The 21953-nt window shown below is 30.4% G+C and overlaps 1 protein-coding gene across 3 annotated transcripts in view; it reads left to right on the top strand.

The window, feature by feature from the left end:
* The window catches only part of LOC129975050 (uncharacterized), a 128886-nt gene extending 107203 nt beyond the window's left edge, over nt 1–21683 (top strand). For 2 of the 3 annotated variants that reach the window (XM_056087925.1, XM_056087923.1), the window contains exons 2-4: nt 14425–14541; nt 19654–19839; nt 21057–21683. In XM_056087925.1, the coding sequence (XP_055943900.1) occupies nt 14454–14541; nt 19654–19839; nt 21057–21382 (600 nt within the window). In that variant the 5' untranslated portion in view covers nt 14425–14453 and the 3' untranslated portion in view covers nt 21383–21683. The remainder of the gene's footprint in view (nt 1–14424; nt 14542–19653; nt 19840–21056) is intronic. The other variant, XM_056087924.1, reaches the window with a different exon arrangement.
* Nucleotides 21684–21953: the final 270 nt, after the last annotated feature.

Here is a 21953-nt window from a genome sequence, read left to right as displayed (position 1 = left end):
GGTTCGCCATCCCTGAACTAGATAAAGAAAATTTATAAGTGGTTTCATTAATAAGATTAATATTTACATCAAATATTTTGAATCTAAAAAATTAAAAAAAAAGATTTAAATTCATACTGTAGGGAAAAGGCAGCATTGTGTTAATATACGCGATAGTCGAAAAGAAAATACTCATAATAGTTTTTAAGAATCATTAAATTAATTTAGCCATATTTTAAATTAAAACTATTAATTATTTTGCATTTATTTATATTTCAGCTTTACTCTTCAGAATTTCAGATAATATATTCCATTTATGTTGAGTATAAATATAAAATGATGAAAAGTTAGATAATTCGATAAAAACTGCATTAACTCATACATATTCAAATATATGTTGTTTCCAGCATCTTAAATTATATAAAACGGGCCTGGAATTTTCATTTTTCCATAATTAGGTTTCGAGGTTCTGGGAAATGTCACGGCTTAGTCGTTGACAGATAAACAACCACTGTTCATTGTTCCATTTGTTTGTAACCTCTCGTAAATTTCCATTTCTCTCTGGAAAAGAAACAAAGTAAAGGATGTTAGTATGCACCGAAGTATCACTCTAATCAAATACTTTTGATTCATTGTCTGAATTTGACCCATTAAATGAAAAAGAATTTACAAACAATTAAAAATTATTTACAGTTGTTTTGAAAGATAATCCGGTTTTGGATCATATTCCTTGCACTTAATAACAACTGGTTTGAGGGGTTTGAGAAACTTATTCCTAAGGCTAAATTTTGAAATGAATTTTATCCTGATAAAGTTAGAAGAAAGGGTGAGTCTTTGCTGACCTCGATCAAATACTTTATATAAGATAATGACACCCTACCAATCAAAAGAGGATATACGGGTAGTTTACAAACAATCTGATGTACAGACAGAAATAATCAGAGAGACACAGCAGAACAAAATTATGAACTTAATATAAAATATTAAAAAAGTTATAAAATAATATGTTAATAAATAAACTATATAATAATAATGTTAATAAATAAGATATACTATAATTAGTTATAATATAATTATCAGGAAATAATAAGTTATTAATAATAAATGTATCTTTTATGTGAGTCAATTTTTTAAATTAAAACTTCATTCATTTTGCTACTAGCTAGAGTTCTGGAAATTCTCACATACGCATAATTTCATTAACAATAAAATAATCGAAAAGAACGCGAAATAACAAACATAATATAAAATAATGTGTCAATAAATAAGGTATATAATAATTAGTTCTAATATTATTATCAGTAAATAATAATTTATCAATAACAAGTGGATCAAATTTTTTAGTTAAAACTTCGACTATTTTCTGACAAGCTAGAGTTTGGGATTTCTCACACATGCATGATTTTGATAACAATCAAATAATCGAAAAGAATTTTACAGTTAGCCTGTCTATTAAGTGTAACGAATTAGTTACATTTTCTTTTAAAACATGTGCTAATACACACGAAGCATTTATTAGTGTATGCTTTTTTTTTTTGTCATGGTGTTCTTAGATTAGTATTGTTCCACTGTAAACTACATTGCATCCACAATAAACTAGGTTCGAATCCCGGTTATTGTAGTAATTCCTTTTTTAACAACTTACAAATGTAATCAAACTGATGCATCATATGTACTAATATGGCTCTGCTGGATCTCGCATTAAAGTTAAGGTTAACAATACACAGGATCGAATGCCTGACTAGGCAGATTAGGCAGTTGCCTAGGACCGCTGGACAGAGATAGACTGAATGCAGGTTAAATAAAAAGATGTTATTAGCCCAGAAGTCAAATGTCCGGAATGATAACAAACACCTTTTACATTTGCAATAAAAACTGTTACGATCATATCTGACGAGAAATTGTCCCAAAACATTTCAACTTTGGCGACAGTATATTGGTTTTAAGTCTAGCCCAATTTCTTTTACCAGAGTAATAATTTGCTGTAGGCTGACTTTATTTAACTCATATGTTTCATTAAATAATATGGTGAAATTCTAATAAATGTATTCTGTATTAACATTTAAACAAGAAAAATTAGTATTCTAACCGAACAAGCTGTCATTAACTAACTGTTATTAACTTAATAATGACTTTATTAACACTTTAATTGGTGTTTTTGGCTTGGTTACTATCTTTTTTCATTTTCATTTAGATATTATAATATTCATGAATATTATAATATTCATTATATAAGATATTATAATATTCATTATATAAGATATTATAATATTCATTGTTAGAATAATATTATGTACAAATGTGGATGTTCAAGTAATCATAGTAAATTAATTAAAAAAATACATTTTCTTTTTGAAATTGGTAAAATAAAAAATTAAATATATTTCAAGTATTTAAGTATTTTTGAAAAGTATATTATACTTGCATTTTGTAAAATCAAAAATGTGTTGAAATATGAACTAAATTTGCCATTAGTTTTTGACTAAAATTATTAAAATGGAGGTCTTAATGAGTTTTGAATCGCTGTTTAGAATCAGATGTAAACAAAGAAATGCGTCGCATATTTACATCACAGTTCTTGCTATTTGCGCATGCGCAGTTTGAGGTTTTCGCACATGTGCGGATAAGGGCAAAGTACTGTTTTACGCATGCGCAAATCATATTAGGAAAATAATTAAAATCGCAATTATAAAACTCCTTTTTTTATTTTGATAAGACTTCAATATACTAAAACCTTTCCCATCAAATGCCCGACAAAATGGTACAAATATCTCCAATATCAGTTAAATATTTCTCGAGTTTTTCTCTTTCAAACATACAGACTCTTTTAGGAGACTTCATTTTATAATATGTATAGATATATTCTTTTTATCATCAATTTGCAAAACCTTGTTACTGAAACTTTCATTGTTTGATATTGATCTTCAGTATCAATAAGTTTCTTACAAATATCGATTAAACACTTTTACCAAGGATTACTCTTTTCAAAAGTATAAAAGCCAACTTCGCATTTTTAGTTTTCTTTTTCTGCAATATAAGATTTATTGTTGTTCCGCGCCATTTATTGGCTTCATTATTGTGCAATGATAGTATAATAATTACTAGCCGCATCTGGCGACCAACTGGTTTGTCAAGAATATATTGGTTGTGTTTACTTTTAATTAAATTTTATGCATAACATGGTTTTCATTATTGTCCTAAGAAAATATTTTGAGTATTAAATTGTGTCAGGCACAATCTGTGTTATTTTAATATCTTACACTTTTAATGCCCGTTTGTTATATGTATGAGCTATCCTAAGTTCCAGGACATCATTAAGAAATTAAAAACGATATTTTTCGGATAATTTATATTCTAAATTCCAGATAACTGTAACCATTTTCTTATTTCTCATGTAAACTACACAATTATCAAACAGATTCTTTCTTCCTTACTTTTCAACAATGGGAGAAAATCACCTTAAATATTTGATGGAATAATGAAAACGATTTAAATTTCTGTTGCACAACGAAATTTATTGTTGAACATTATAAAGGGTGCGCCAAAATTAATGCAAAATTTGAATTTGCCACCATTTGTGCCGTAAAGCGTTGGCAACCCTATTAAACAAACATTTGACAGTTGATAGTTTAGGGTTAGTATAAATTGAGAGCTACACGATAGAACAACGTGTTTTCATTGTTGAACAATATTTCAAAAATATTGAAAGTCTGGAGGCTACAGTTCGAAAATGTGAGAATCGGCCCCCATAGATCATTTAATTTAACACGATTGTACTTCTTTTTATGGGATTATTTGAAGTCAATGCCAGCAAGCCCACAAGTACAAGTGCATTGAAGGGTGGAAATTCAACGCTGCATCAACGAAATTCAGCCACATTTATACAAAATGGTCATGGAAAATTTCGACAAAATATTCCGTTTGTGCCAGAGAAGTCGTGGAGGCCTTTTTCCCTATGTGTTATTCCATGCATAGCCCTATCAGGTGTACTTTAAGCTTCAATAAAAATGTAACAATTTAATGAAAAAAAAATTGTGTCATAAATTTTATTCAAATCTTACTTTAACACGTTTGTTCTATCATCTAACGCTCCATTTTTACTAATCCCAAACTATTAGCTGTCAAACGGTTTTTTAATACGGTTGCCAACTCTTTACTGTATGAATGGTGACAAATTCAAATCTTGCGTTCCTTTTTCGCCACCCTTTACAAAAATATTTTGAAAAAATTAAACAAAAATTTGCATGACAATTAAATTGATACATTTAAAAAGAGGGTTTCAAAAATGTTAAAGCGATGTAAAAATTATTTTTACTCAATTGTATTTTCAGAAATTATCGCGGTAAAACGCCAAAATCTTGCTTAATGTTTGATTAATTAAAAATCTATTTGAAATTCGCTTCGAAGTACATATTTTCACCATCCGAAGTGTGTATATTCCAAGATTGGTAGCTTTAAGTCAAACTTCCTGGTTTTAAAGCTCCAACTTCACATTCTCCCCTATTAGTACCAGAGACAATCTAAGCATAAGTCGTTATCATTTCTTATCAATAACTTTCAATAAAATGGAATTACAACATTTCCTTATAACAGCTAACTATTTCAAGTAATCTGTATGCTAGAACTAAATCTTTGTATCCTTATTCAAATCTCAAATTGTCGGATATGAAAAGTTCCATTTGGCTGAATTTGGTTCCATTTGATTGGGTTTGATTGTAATCCATTTATTGGTGTATCTCCTATTCACCATCGGCGTCCAAATCGCCTATGCAGAAAGCAAAATGACTCTTAAATAAACAACGCAATGATGCGGCATTAAAAGTGCTATGGCTACTATAATTTATATGCATTGGCAACTTGGCATTCGTTGGCGATCTTAAAAGGCGGCATATACTAAATTTCAAACAAGTGGAATTTTTGATATATGGTTTTGGGTGACAAAATAAAAATTATCGTGTTTAGATGTTCTATGTACAGTGGTTGTACAATTTAATTTAGCTATTCTGGTAAAAGATATTCAAGGTAAAAAAGAATGTCATAAGAACTACAATTACAGCACAAAATGACATTTTAAAGACGTCCTTTCTTTTTAATACTGAGTCCTGGTGTAAACCAGTAAGAGTGAGCTTTCCAAAGCTTTCTCGCATACTCTCTAATAAATGCGTATCCCACAGAACGCCTTTCATGAAATTTCCATGCAATAGTTAAGAAATATTACCCTTCGATGCGAATATAGAATTTTTACTGAATCTATCCTCTCACCCTTGGCGAGTTTTTTCGGGGTTAATTCCTGGCATGCAGTAAATTGTACCAGAAAATCGAATTTGTGCTTTAGAACGCTTTTCCCAACCGAATGAAACAGAAATTTGACACAAAACAGCACTTTTAGCCATAAAATCCCATACCAAATTTGATATATTTAAGTCACTTCATTTTTGGGTTATCACGCATACAGGTTTCTAATAATACAGACCGACAGACCCATTGTTGAATTTGTCTCAAAATTTGATAGGTGTCTAGACTGTAGATGTTAAATCTGTGTACAAAATTTTATATGTCTTGTTCTCTTCGTTTTGTAATTATCATGTTAATTAATATTCTAGTAACTGGACGGACGGACTTTCTCTGATCAGATTTTAATCAAAATTTGATAAGAATCTGCACATTTGGTATAAAGACGGTTGCCAAATTTGGATGTTTGCTCAAAGAATTTTGAGTTATATTTGTCACAGATAGAGATAGACATTACAGATAGAGATAGTCACAGATAGACATTTTCCAAAATGTGCTTTTCGAACTTAGAGAGGTTTAAAACATGGAGATTTGTCAAAATCTCGAGTTCGAATTTTTTGACGATTACTATATTTTCTCTATACTACGTATACAAGAAAGTAAAAAAGGCATTTGGCTCAAATTTTTATGTTTGTCACCAAACAAATAATCAGCAGAGCGCCTCATTTCAGTTTGGCGGTTTTGATTGCATCACTTGATTCGGGACTTAACATTATGGAGGAGTTTTAAAACCGTCCTCTGTTGATGCTTTATAACTTGAAATTTTTCAAATTTCACTTCACGGTCCATCAATCTTTTTTTTTTCTTATTTTAATTTGTATGTTATAAATTAATATAAGAAAATAAGAAATAAAAATTATTTATTTGTTATATTATAAATATTCAGTTTGAGATTTATAAGTTATTTGGCATTGATTATTTTATTAATAAACCTCGCATCTATGGAATTCAAAGCTGAGATCAATCTATCCGCATCCATTACGGATGGTGCAGTAATTACGTTTCGAACCAAAACATATTTCCAGAACACCTTTTGGCCTTTATCTTTAGTGGTATTTAAAAGATAAGATTCCAACCCTGACCTACCTGCTGATATAAATGATCTTTGCAAACTCACGATATCTATCATATTTAATATAACGGATGTGGTTTGCTGAGAAATTCAAGGCCTGATTTGAAACCGACTGAGATGATTAAGTGTAACCACTCACCCAATTTTCTCGCCCCGCTCTTTCCTGTTTATTTTTATTTATTTATTTATTTTTTCTTTAACTTTCACATATACAAAGAGAAAATACTGCAACCATCAAAATATTTGACTTCAGGTATTTTGATGAATCTCCATGCATTAGATCTTCAATACATAAACAAACAAAATAAAAAAATAATTAAACGAAAGAATATCTTTGGAATTATGTTTGCCGTGCTATCTGTTAACAGAATAATTCAAAAATACAAACCCAGAAGGTTGAAATTTGGTATACGATCTGTACACATAAACACAAAGCATCTTTTTTATGTATTAAAATCAATGTCGGATTTGCGTATAAGCGTTCCTGGACTGTTTGAGACTTTCATGAGGGGACATATACTCCACCCCACTTCTGGTCCTCGACTTTCTCCTGGTCAACGGTCTAATGGACCTTGTCTGACTTCGTCAAAAAGCTGGAGGCGAAGCCACAACAACAAAAACACATATAAGCCTCAGGGCCCTATCTTTTTTCGAGAGGGGGGAAAAGGCAATAAATAAATGCTTATAAAGGGCCCCATATGTCAAATATCTTATGAGGCCGGCGTCCTGGCCTAGGGGTAGCGCGTCTTCCCTGTAGTTTGAGCGTCCCGGGTTCGAGTCCTGGATTGAGCAGGGTTGTTCTTTACTCTATGACATGTGCGTGCCTATAAAAAGGGGTTGTGCAAGCGAGCGTTTGAATGTCATTTTCATATGAACTAAAGTCAGACTTCTGCCCTCGGGTGCTCAGGGGTCTTTACCCTGAGAAGCTACTGCACCCTCTTTCCCCGATCTCTTAGGCTTGGTTTGAATTGGTATTTAATCCAAGGGGGATAAGCAGCAGCAACAACAACATAGCTTATGACTCATTTTAATCCAACTCTGGTTGAAACATTGGGTTATTCCTAAAAGTAATATAATAAGCCAACGGGACTGTTCATCCCAAACCTTTTTCGTACCACTCTCTAATATAACAGAGAATGTCTCGCGTGACATTCGGGTACAATAGTCACGAAATATTAATCTTTGGCATGAATTTATCATTTTTACTGAATTCGTCATGTCAACCTTGGCGAATATTTTGGCGATTAATTTCTGGCATGTGGTTAACAATATCCAAAACTCGAATTTGAATTTAAGAAGCACTTTTTGAAACAAAAATTTGACACAGAACTAAAATTGTAGTCATGAAATTCCATATCTAATTTGATATATTTAAATCACTGCCTTTTTTTTTTTTTTAATTATTGTGTTTACATGTTTTTGAAAGAACAGACCTACAGACAATAGACAATCAACTCGTTGTTGGATTTAGCTCATAATTTGTTAGATATCTACACTGTAGATATTAAATATGTCTACTGAAAGTTATACATCTAGCTATCTTCGTTTTGTAGTTATATGTTTATAATGTTTTGTTTGAACAAAACATTAGTTCCTTTATATCATTTTTTTAAATGAAATATCATGAAAGAGCAAAAAAAAATATTATTCCCAAGGCGAAAAAATTATATTATTACCCTCTTTGTATCACTTTGTGCATTTAGAAATATATATATTAAAAATATGCCTCTGAATTAAATGAAACATATCATAAGCCCATGAACATCTTAAAATTAAATAGGAAATTAATAAATTGACATAGAAAAGTACGGTTTGCACTAAAACTCTTTTCTTTGTGCGTGTCATTTTTTCTCTACAAACAAAAAAAGATCATTCGAATTTTTCACTTTGATGAGTACCTTAAAAGGGACATGAAAACTCAATCAGAGTATTTATTTCATTACAAGGAATTACCAAACATTTATCTTGTACAATCTACCATTATATTTATGTATGTGTGCCTTCTGAAGCATGAACCATATCCAACCTGTTCTCCAATTCAATCCACATATCCAATTCTGTTTAATCTGCAAATCTCAAAAATCGTATACATAAACATTGTGCATTTATATCAGCTATTGAGATACAGCCCCATCTATGAACAAAACTAAAAGATAACTGCCTTGTTTCTGCATGGGGCTTTATCCCTTTTCTGTTGCGATTCTTGAGAATAATGGATTTGCAATTGAGAATTGAAATTTTTTGAATTGATATCGAATTTTATTAAGAACATGTCGTTTTACGAATCTAAGTAAACACTAATGGTAGAAAATATAGAATAATTTTGCCCAAATGGACTAAAAGTAAAATGATAGTAAAAAAAGACAATAATGTAATTTAAAAATAGTGAATTGTTTTGAAATACACATATTTACTATTCTGCTAGCATCTACGATAATACAAGTAAGTTATTTGCAAGATATTGAGAATTCGAAATTCCATTTTTATTTCCTTAGTTTTATAAAGCTTGGTTTTTTTCCCTGTTTAAAAAGATGGAATTTTGATTTTTCTCTTCCATCCTGGAGTAGTAATCCCCCGAGGGGGGGTGGTACCTCGAAATGAGGATGAGAAGTTAGTGGTTGGATCTCGCCACCCTAGAGAGTACACAAAAAGATGGGGGATCTGGCTCCTCCCAATGATGACAGAACGTACTTCCTTCGGGAAGGGTTGTACCGTGGCCGGTGATAGCCCTTAGGATTCAACCACAGTTCCCGTCAGTGTTGCTGTTACGGCGGTCCGGTCATTCAGTTTTCATTATCCGTCTGGCTTCGGGGGTCAGAGAGTCAGTGACATGACTTGGAGTATTAAAGTTCAGAAATTCTGTTTCAAAGTTTGTTCAACTTTTAGCAGAATTGTTTTGTTTAAGTAAATATGATGTCATATAAATTTTCGATTATCAAGCTGTGTTATCAAAAGGCATTCTATGGAATAATTATGTCGTGTATGTATGTAAACATATTCTAGCTGTTGTGTAATCGAATAGAAGAAACTTTTGAAATTTTAACTTCTACTGATTTCCCGACGGGAGTCATAATTTACTTATAATGAATAAATGGTAAAAAATACGTCAGTCTACATCGTGACACAAGAACAAAATAGACCAAAATTTTTATCTTCAGTTGATTTTACAATGATATTTTGATAGGGATTTTTTTTTTTTTTTTTTTTTTTTTTTGAAACGCGTAATCTTAGGAAAAGGAAATTATGTATCTTTAAAAGAATGTTACAAGCATTAGGGATTGTTTCCCTTCGTTCAGAGTGTGAGAACATGCTGAATTCAGCACTTTTACAGAACGCGTGCAAAATTAATTAAATAAAAAAGTGGGAATTGGATCAGCAAATAAGAGAACATTTTAGAATGAAGTTAATACCAACTAAATTAAGATAAAAAAAATTAGGAAATTAATTAAAATCTAAATGAGATTAAGAGATTTTATTATTTATATATACATATACACACACACATACAAGATCACATAACAAAATCTATTTATCCAAATTACTATGTTTATGAATTATCACTTTTATATGCTTGAGCCATTTGAAAAATATTGTCAAAATTTAGCAAAAACTTGTCTGAATATTGAATCGGTATCATTGAAAAGACTATTTATTTTGAATATATATACGATTATATTTTGAAACGGTGTAAGATTTATTTTTGTGAAAAGATGTTTTGAGAAACTGTATCTTTGGTAAGCGGGAAGTACCAAAATTCAACTTAAATATTATTACTTAAAATCCTGATTAAATTTTTCTTAAGATTCGCTCTGAGTTGCATAATCTTATTTTCTAAGATACGTATGTGACATATTTGGCCTATAGAGCACTAATACACACAAACACACACATTCATTTTTATTGTTAATAGAAATGGCTCATTAAATGTGTAAGATTTTAATAGTATTTTATGGCACTTTCAGATTTTTATTGCAACTGTATCTAAAGTAAAAATTAAGATAATTTTTCATTTTATGATTATTTCATTTTGTGATTTTTCATTTAAAAATATAGATTTTTAAATAAATTATATAGATCAAATTTCATTTGTTATAGTCTTGGTCTTTTTTTCCCCTTATTGTTTTTTCAATATCTTCACTTTTATTGATCTTAAAATAGGTAACAGCAACTTCCTGAAAAATACCTTAAAATCATGCTTACTTGATAAAACATAAAATCATCACAGAAACAGAAACTTTCTGAAAAGTATCTTAGAATCATGCTTGATTGATAAAATACAAAATTATCACAAAAACAGAAACTTCGAGTAAAATATCTTAGAATCATGCTTAATTAATAGAATACAAAATTATCACAGAAACAGAAACTTCCTGAAAAATACCTTAAAATCATGCTTACTTGATAAAATACAAAATCATCACAGAAACAGAAACTTCCTGAAAAATACCTTAGAATCATGCTTAATTAATAAAATATAAAATCATCACAAAAACAGAAACTTTCTGAAAAGTATCTTAGAATCATGCTTGATTAATAAAATATAAAATTATCACAGAAACAGAAACTTACAGAAAAATATCTTAAAATCATGCTTAATTAATAAAATACAAAATTATTATAGAAACTTCATGAAAGAACGTCACAGTACTTCATTCATCTTAGAATCATAATTAATAAAATATAAAATTATCACAGAAACAGAAACTTCCTGAAAAATATCTTAAAATCATGCTTAATTAGAAAAAAAATACAAAATACAAAATTACCCCTGGAAATAGTTTTCAGATTGAGAAAAGTATAGAAAAAGCTTTTCTATATTTTCCTCTTCTTTCATTTATCGAAAATTTTTTCATTTATTCTTTTTTTTTTTTTTTGTATTTTATTAATATCAAATACTTTGACCGCACTTCACCTAACTGAAACAATTTAACCAAAGTGTCATGTTGCCACCTTTCAAATTCCAATCATAATAGCATCCCGCCATGGGTAATGATTTCAGCCACTTGACAAATATTTCAGGCACAGGTAAATGACGAGATTTTTTTTTTTTTTTTTAATTTTCTACCATGAAAATAATTGCAACCAAACAAACAAACAAAAAATCTGCTACATGTTGACGGATTTTGGAATGGGAATGTAATTTAAAAGTTTACCAAAATAACCACAAAATGGTTTTTCAGTTTGAAAGTTTTTTTATTGCAGTTTGGGTATTTGGGAAAGTTAAAAACACTCGGGAAGTGGTAATTATTCTTCATTTAACTTGGAAAAAAGTCGGAAAAGGAAGTAATCTGGGATTTCATCTCTTTCCAAGCTTTTAAAACTGCAATCAAGTTCGTTTTTCTGGCGGGGAAGTGAACCGAATCGAAACCTCACGACTGATTATTATACATTCAGTTTTTCTTTCAATACATATTCCGTTAGTTTAATTATCAGAAATAAATATCGGAAGTAAAATTTCAGTGCGTGGAAAGATTTTTTTTAAAACTAGAATTATACTACAGTGTGAACATAACGGTAAACAGATTTTAGTAGTAGATTAGTTTCTCCAGTTGATGATTTCTGAGAGAACCAAACAACGAAAATAATAAATAAACTTTTTTTTTCTAATAATTTAGCCTTCTTTTTTTTTCAAACATTTTAGTGCATATAATGTATTTAATGTAATGTAGTACATGTAATGTAATGTATTTTGTAATGTATTCCTAAAATTCGTAAATAGTTACTTCTTAAAATTCGATAATGAATGTTAGTTCTATTGGAAACTGGAATTGAAAAACTTTTTTTCATTTTATTTAACATTTATATTTAATTTTTCTTGTTTCATGTTTTATAAAAATCCATCACTAATTTTTCATTTACTAAAGAGTCCAAGAAATTTTAAAGTTGCCTATACAATAAAGCATTTCAAATAAACATTTTCAAGGCTTCATTCACAATTAATCGATTAATTTATTTAAATACTAGTCGGCTTTGGCAACCAGCCGGTTCGCCAATCTTAATGCTCTTTAAAATTTTAATAATTAAATATTTTATGTAATCCCTACTTTAATAGCTTCTTCAACAAAATATTTTTAAACTTCAAATTTTGATAGTCATATAATTCACTCATAATACTATAAAGACCTTCAGCCATAACGTAATATGTATCTCTCTAATTTTCTGTTAGCTCCCGTAGAATTTATGCTTTAAATTAAAGTGGAAACGATTAATTTGCAATTAATATAATAATATTTGTTACTGAAACCAAGCATTTTTTTACAATATGATTACTGAAACCAGAGTCACTGAGTATTTAAACCTTATGGACACTAAATAATATCTTTCTTAATGTATGTAATATCTCAAGAATTTGTCAACAAAGTTTTCTCAGATTCATCATGAGCAGATCGATTAATTAACAATGTTTAATTTTAAATGAATCAAACACTAAGAAAATAAATAGAATCGTTTAAAATAATCGATCGAAAGCAGATTAAAAAATTATTTAAAAAACGATGTACTTAAAACTATAAACATATATATATATATATATATATATATATATATATATATATATATATATATATATATATATATATATATATATATATAACATAAATACAATTTAATTTCAAAAGTATGCAACTAACCTAAAAATAATTTAAATCAAGTCCGCATTCGTTGAAAATAGTTGTCAACAATCAGAACACAATGCGCATGCGTGAATTTCCAACGCCAGTTATGGTAACGCAAATGCGTGGATTTTCTACTCCTGTTGGGGTAACGCTATGCAGATTAGAAATTTTTAATTTCCTATATTCTGTTTTATTTTAATTCAAAAGTACTTCATAATGAATCTGACAGATCGATTAATTAACAATGTTATGTAATAATGCATCAAACATTCAGAAAATAAACAGAATTGTTTGAAATAATCGGTCAAAAATCGCTAAGCCTAACCGTAATAGCGTGGGGGAAAAAAACTGAAGCCTTACTCATTTGGCGGTGGGGAAATGAAGATTTTTTGGCGGGAAAGTTAGTTTTTAATTAATATTTAAAATTCTAATTAAAAATTCAAAAAAAGGAACACCAGGTGCACATTCCCGACATCCAAGATATACATGTACAAAATTTGGTAGCTGTAGGTCAAACAGTCTGGCCTGTAGAGCGCCAACACACACACATTGAGTTTTATATAAGTAAAGATTTATTCCATACTAGCACCATCTGGTGTTGAATTTGAGTAAAATCGATTCCCAGATTTCCTAATATTTATAACATTGGATTATAATCAAAAGAATAAAAAGTTAGATTTGTTAATATATATTGATAAAAGTTAGTTTTTAAAATGCGTTTTTATTAAATTTATTTCTGTTTTAAGCATCGATATAGTATAATAAAGTATAATATAGTATAACAAGTATAGTTATAGTATAATAAAAATCTTACAAATTATCTGTTTAAAATACTTTTTGCACTTATATTAAGCTTTATATTCCTTCATAAATAATTTCCCCAAAAGATTAAAGTAATAATCTGGATAAACAATCGTCATTGTTACAATAGTTTGGAATTTTAAACAGATGGTACCGCTATTTTCTATATAAGTTATTATTTTTAAATTTTCTTTTAATAATAATTATGAAATTCATGAAATTTTAAGCGATAGTGTCATATTATTATAAAAAATCAGTTTGTAAATAATATTTGAAAGAAATCCACAGACATTCATCAGATAGAGAAAATAAATATATTTCATAAAAAATAATGTCTAAAAAAGTTTTATCAAAATCTATAACAATTTTTATTTCGGTTCATACTTTTTAATTATTGTTTGTATTTCATTTTATTTGTTGCTGCTATTATAATTTAATTGGTTGTACTGTAAATTTGGGTGCCTTTTCGATTGGCGACAAATTTCAGCGATGAAGCACTACTTCTGGTTTCCATAATGTTTTGTTTTCTTTGATGTTACTGTTGGGTTACTGACCGAAAATCCCCTTGGCGCCGATCTTGGCGTCAAAAAAATCGCCAAAAAATCAAGGGGCACCCAATTGTAAATTTTTACCCTTTAATTATATTTCTATTCTTATTTGTTTCAGTTGTGTGCGTATCGAAATTAAAAACCTGCATGTACAGCTCCAAAGAAAATTCCACCGAAAGAGTTCGTGATCTGCACGAAAATTTTTATCTAGAAAATGGTGACAAAAACATTACAGGTAAAAACTTCTGTATTATTTTAAATTAAGTTATTAAAAAACTTCTGAAAAATTTAAACTTCTGTATTATTTTAAATTTATATGATTCCTATAAATTCTGATTAAACAACAGAATAAATAGTCGTCATCGGTGATATAAACTATATGTATAAAATAATTGACAAAATTGACAATAATTGACCATTCCATTCCAATATTTGATCAATTTCGCCAGTTTTTATTTCATATGAAATCATTCAATAGTTACATGAAGTTCAAATGCAGGAGCCACCTTAGCCTAATTGGAGCTCGGAGTAAAAACATCTTTGCCCCCCCCCTGAGAAAATTTAGCAGAATTCTGCTCTAGAAAGCCATGGATTTACGAAATATAGATTTTTTGTGTTCATACGATAGATTAATGAAGAATTTAACATAAAACTGATGGATTTTACACTGTACTGATATTTTGTTTAAAAAAAGTTCATTAAAAAAGGAAACGTAAAATAAACTTTATATTCGATTTGCTTCCCCCTCCCTGATGTGGGGGGGGGGGCTGGGCAACTGCCCTTTATGCCCTGCCTTAGTCAGGCTCTTTTCAAATGAAATTCATACTTGATGAATGATGTCCTCCTCTAAACACCGTCCATTTCTAAGATATATTTCAAAATATTACTTATTTGTGTATTCTATGTGAACGAAAACCCTGGCAGAGTTTAACTTTAGGTATTGGGTATTTGGTAACTTGGGTATTTTATAAAGAAAATACCCAATTTTCCCAATTATCAATTTCTACTTATTTAGGGATTCATATGAAACCAAAATTATAGAAATCGGTTCAGTGGTCTTGGTTGGAGAATTCTGTCGCAAGATTTCTTCATAAAAAAATACATTACGCAGTTTTATTTCTTCTGTTTATGCCAAAAAATGCAAGAGAACTGGACAAGCGACCCTTTACGACATATCTAGGGGTCATGTGAAATAAAAATGATCGAAATCAGACCAATAGTTGGAAGTGGATTACTGAAACATTGGCTTTCTCATTATTAAGATATATAGATTCTTCGTTTCTACTTTTATTTTCTCAGATACGTGATATACAGAGAAAAGCTACAGTAATCGTCGAAAAATTCAACCTCGATGTTGTGAACAATATCCATATTTCAGACTTCACTGAGTTCGAAAATATTATTTTCGTAATTATGTCTGTCTTTAGCTTTGTTTTCAAGCTCTTTTTCATAACTTGACTTCTCATGGTTCTGTTGGTAATGAGTAAATGATTTTAGGTAATGAGTAAAAGGAGAGGGCCGCCAAATCGGACTCTGCTCCAATAAATATTTCGGTACCGGCGAGCGATTTAAAAAAGCAGAACTAAAATGGTTTTTTACTCGAAATGGCAAATGTAGTGGGATCTTGAGGTAGAGAACAAACCCCACGCTATCAAACCACATTTACCGACTAGGCCTTCACTAAAACATAGAAAAGCAATTAATTCGCTCCAACAGATTTCTTTAATTCGCTTCCACATTGGTCATATTAGTTTCATTTTTTATTGGATGAAAAACCATAAATGTATTCAGTATGCAAGAGATGAATACTGTCATGAAGATGCAAAGAATAACAGGTCGCAAAGTAACACTATATCAAGTTTATTAGCTTTAAGCAGCTCGTAACATGCAGGCGAAGAACTCATTCCACTGCTTGTGGAACTCAGAATTTATACCTTTACAGAATAATCCAAAATTATAATGAAGGTTACAGAAAGTTCTAGAACATTAACAAATGAATATTAAGAAATTCAAATTAAAGTACAACTTTTAAATTAATGCGACTTGGTTGGGATTCGAACCCTTGACCTTGTGCCATGCAAGAGTGTACTTTACCTCCGAGCCACGCTGACTATATGCGACAATATCTCATATTTTGTCAGACTACTCATCTTTCAGTGCTCAGCTCTTACGATTTTTTTAAACGCTTTTCAAATTTCTTTGTCAACTTTACTTGACACAGAACCTCATATTTATATTTTAAAATTCATAAAGTTTTATTCTCTTATTTAAATTATGTTGATTTTTGAGAAATTTAATTTATAAACAACCTTACTAAAGTTTTTTTACTCTTACATTGCTGTGATTTTATCTCTTTGTTTGACATCGCATGGTCAACACCTTGGCTTTTGCACCATTAAAAAAAAAATCAAACTAAAATTCAAACACAGTTTTAGATTTTTGTGTGTGTGTTTTGGAATCATTATGCCCGATTTGATTTGATTTGAATATTTTCTAATGTCTGATATGGAGGTATATTCTTTCCGCGCCAATCAGATATAATTTACATGGATCCCGTGATTGTTCACTTAATATATTTCCACTGCATCGTGCCAATCCAATTTTGGAATCGTTTGCATATTTTATAAGTGGGAAATGGAGATGACATAACAGCATGAGTTAAATGGTTAATAATGTGTCCATCAAATGAATTTTGCCCCTCAAAACTCCTTTGATTGTATGTCTTCAGAAGTAGAGAGAACTCAAAACCGCTAATTCAATCTTTTTCATCTTACCATCCTTATAGTCTATAACTAGATCAAAATGAATTGTTCTAATCTTCTATCATATTTACATATTTTTTTTCCAATTCATAAATTAAATGAGCTGGGCCAAAAGAATTCTAGATAATATTATGATGAGTAAAATTAATATGCTACAGGACTCAGCACGGGTATGCAATTCATGTATAGAGGATGTGAGCGATTCATTTGTGCTTTATCTCATGAAAATAGAATTCGTTATCTGCTTGGTGTCCACACAGATTATTCTGAAATGTGATTTTGTGCCAAATATTGTTTACCTCATGCTTACCGATGTGATTCTGTGCCCCTGGTAGAGTTGTCAAAGCTGCACACTCATTAGAAGCTGCCTTTTTGTATATTTAATCTATTTTCTATAACTCTTCCCACCATGTCCTATATTTCTGTAGAATTTTCGTTTTTCCTACGGTCAAAAACATCCTGGAAAACTACGTTCTGGTCTTTCTTATGCATATTTAGAAAATTTTATGATTTGTAAATATGGCTAATGAAAATAATACTTTAATGAACTATGTTGAAGAAAAACATTGCATTCAACAAATTAAATATATCAGTGCAGTAACTAAATTATAAATTGTACTTGTTTTTTAAATATTTCTGATTTGACCGTACTTTCTTAAGACAAAGATTTGTTCTTGAATTTTTGTTTTCTTAATAGTAGATCATACTAATCTAACACTTAATAATTTTAATAGTTATTCTAGCGATCTTCCACCACCAACCATAACTCCGCCTCTACAGGATTTTCGGTTTTCTAAAATTTCGAAGTAAATTAGTGGAATCAAAATAATGTATCATGCTTCCATTCTAGTGTGAAAACCTGCTTGAATGATCTGACCAACCTTTCTAGCATATCTCTAATAAAGATATGCGAAAAAGGTTGAAATCTCGAGCGGTTGAAAGCGAGAAAGGAAAACATCTCTAATAAAGATGCTATCCCAGAAATCGCCTTGCACAGCATTGGCGTACAATAGCTACGAAATATTAATCTTTGGCGTGAATTTGGCATTTTTACCGAATCTATCGTGTCATCCTTGAAGAATTATTTGGCGATTAATATCTAGCATGCGTTTAGTAGTGCGAGTTCGCAAATTGTACAGACTAAGTCTATGGCAAAGGACACCGACGTGATCTGATTGGTTTAAGCCTTGGCATCCTTTTGGCAATGTTTTGCCAAAAAGATGCCATACCGAAATATATTTTTACAAAAATAAATAAAATTTGTGGATTTACCCCCCCCCCTATTTTTTACTGTTTACATATAATATTAACAGCGGAAAAGATCAAATCCTGAAACCTAAATTCAGGAAATATAAAAATTACAATTTATTAAAAATAATTTTTGTATGTGTTTCTTCTTAATATTATTTTTATATAACTAAAAAAAATTAGCTACGAAATCACATATTCCGTTAAAGCTTACATATTTATCCGTTTTGGGCATTAAGTAATCATCTCCCCATATGTAGTTGATGGGAAAGTAACAAATGTTCAGCAACAAGTTTCAATGACTGCATATATTATCTAATAAAGGCACGAAAATCATAGAAAAATAAGAATTATTTAATTGCTGCATCATATGTTTAGTAATTACTTTCATATAGTTTTTATACTTCTGTGCATAAACAACATTAGTTACTTGTATTACTAGTATTATTAGTAACATTTATTATTATTAATTAGTATTAGTAGTATTACTACTAATATTTAAAGAAAATAATTATATTAATAAAAATTAGATCGTGTTGATATTCACTCGTATCTTCCATAAAACTAATGAAAGGTACAAGGTTTGAGCTAAATAAGCGAAAACTACACTATTATGAATGCAAAACATTGCCAAAAGGATGCCAAGGCTTAAACCAATCAGAGCACGTCGGTATCCTTTGCTATAGACTTAGTCTGTACAATTTGCGAACTCGCTTTAGTAGTATCCGAAAATTGAATTTCTGTTTTAGACACATTGTTGCCAACCGAATGAAACAAAAATTTGACTCAGAACTGCAATTGTATTCACAAAACTCCATACAAAATTTGATAAATTTGTCATTGCGTCTTTGAGCTATAGTATTTACATGTTTCTGAAAGTACAGACTGACAGACGGCCAATCCCTTGTTGGATTTGGCTCACAATTTAATTGGTACCGAGACTACAGATGTTAATTCTGTAAATCGAATTCTATCTATCTACCTCTTTTCGTTTTCTAGTTATCATGTTAAATTATATTCGAACAGCCGGACAGACAGACTTCATCTGTGCGGATTTTGCTCAAAATTGATAGAAATTTACAAATTTAGTATAAAGATAGAATACCAAATGTCCTCCTCCAAGATCAAAGTCTTTTTGAGTTATCTTTGTCACAATCAAACACAGACAGACATTTTCCAAAAATGTGTTTTTCGAACTCAGGGTCTAAAACGTGGGGATTCATTTAAAATCTCGAGTACGAATTTTTCGACGATTTCTATACTTTCTCTATACTAGGTATATGAGAACGTAAAAATATCAATTGAATAACATAAGTCTAAGATCATCTCTTTTTTAGTAGAAGAAGACAGCTTTAACGACAGCTTGCCCGACTTCAACTCTTGGATCGTCACCGTTTCCAGCCTGTCTCTGGCTGCCATGTTTGCCATCACGGGTGGAGCCTTCGCCATCGTCAATGCCATTCGGAATTCAGCGGAAATGGTCTTTGGATTCCTTGGCATCCTCATATGGAACAGTTTTGGATGTAAGAATTATTATTTCATTCTTTTAGCCAATCTTGTAATAAATAAGCCATGTTTAACTTTATTAATCAACATGTTCAATGCTTGTTCCTTTTTGCAATCCTCAAGATTTATTTGGCGAATTTTAGATTATAACGAATTTACTTGGCAATTTTTTAATAACGCCAAGCTCCTTTATTCATAAGCTGATGTGATTTCGTCAAGATATTGTATTTCCAAAAGCATTTGATTCTAAATTTACGCCAAACTCGCCAAGATCCATTGTACGTAAGATGCCAAATTTTCACCAAGATGGTTGGCGATTGTTTACACTTTTGGAAATTGGGCTGGAAAAATAAGCCGGATAATAAGCCCTGGCCGGAAAAATAAGAATGTACTGTGTATTCCTTAAAAAAGAGCTTACAGAAAATCCGGAGCTGTTTATTTTACTAATTTGCAACTATTCTTCTTGAACTCTACTGGATGTTAACTTGACACTCCAGAAAAGAAAAAAATACTTTAAGGTGAAGCTTGCTTAAATTTATTTTCACAAGTTGGTTGGCGAAATATTTCCTTACGTTAGCCAGAGCCATTTTTAAACGTAAAAAATATGAATATAACATAAATTAAAGTATAGAAATTCAAAAAGTCTTAAATTTCAATTAGAAAAATTGATAAGAAGCATCATTTATTTGATGGTTTAATATTATTCCATTTTCCTTGGAAACAAAATGTTATAAGTTATGTCAAAGTTTGATGGTTAGTTTAATTGCTATTTTTAAATAGCGATTCAAAAAATATCAAACCAAGCTCTTAAACAATGCATAAAAAAGGAAGGAAATATTACATGCCGATCATGTGAAAACATTAAAAAAAATGCTTTTATTAGATAAAGATTTTTTATTTTAAATTTACTTTTTAAAATTTCGTAATAAAAAAACAAAGATTTCATACCATATATTTGAAGCATATAGCATTCTCTATGCATATTTTTAGCATAATAAATAAACTAATAGTTTATATTGTGAAATTTTTTAAGTCTGTTTCTGTAATCTATATTAAATATGCAATCAATTGTTATATACTGTATGAGCATTTTTCACATATAAGTAATTATCTATAAATATGAACAGCTTAAACTAAGAACAGAAATTTCTAAAATTGCATCACTATTTTGGACCAAAACTATTTCCAAATGCGCGTTAAATTTTTAAAAAACTATGATACGTCTTCTTTCCAGTTGTGTCCGGTGCAGTGTCCATCTTCAGCTGGATCCTCTTGTACTTCTTCAAATTCCGTAGGAATGTCATGACCAGAGAAGAACTCGAACAGCACTGGGTCTCTGAGTTCCGATCTTGTGTCGGTTTCAGCTTCTACCTGGTGGTGCTGTCCACTGCCCTCTTCGTGGTCAACGTGGGCATCATTTCCACCATCATTAAACAACCCTGGGTGGACAGGAGATTGAGGGCAGAGCTCAGGAAGAAGCTATCCTCCGGCAAATATGCGTCCCACTCTCCAGCGTCCAGCATCGCTAAAAAACCGAAGAGTGACATCATATCTGTCTGAACATTCATTAAGACTGCAACACAACATGATGTGACTTACCTTCTTCATGTTATGTGACATACATGTTTTTTATGGCATGTGACTTCCGGATTCAGTGCAATGTGGGTTTCGAATCGAGAAGCTGGGGCACAGGTGGTCATTCTTTCCTCTGTTTATTACGATATATGAATCATTGCTCTGTTGTTGTTTTTATATATTGAAGCTAGTGGTGGTATGAGATATCACTTTTAGGTAGAGATATTTGTCTCCTGGAATAGAAGGGCAATGTGTGTATTTTTAAATAAATTTTTTTATAACGATATTGTTTAGTCAAAAAATATTTTGTTTTCCTTCCTTTTATAAATATTATGTGAAAGTTGGAAAATAAATAAAAGAAATTCTCTTTTATTTATTTTCTAAATATATTGATGGAGAGAGGAGGCAAAGGAAAGGTGGGACGTTGTATTAACCGTCTGTGATTTTCGAACTGAAAATAACCGGCTTATTAGAAAAAAATCCTGATAAAAGGATTGTCAGATATAAGATTGTGAAAGTGTCACTTTTTCCCTAAAACCGTCACTTATATGTGTAA

This window comes from Argiope bruennichi, chromosome 7, assembly GCF_947563725.1.
Source record: "Argiope bruennichi chromosome 7, qqArgBrue1.1, whole genome shotgun sequence".
In the NCBI taxonomy this organism is placed as follows: Eukaryota; Metazoa; Arthropoda; class Arachnida; order Araneae; family Araneidae; genus Argiope; species Argiope bruennichi.
This window is presented reverse-complemented; position numbering and strand designations above follow the sequence as displayed.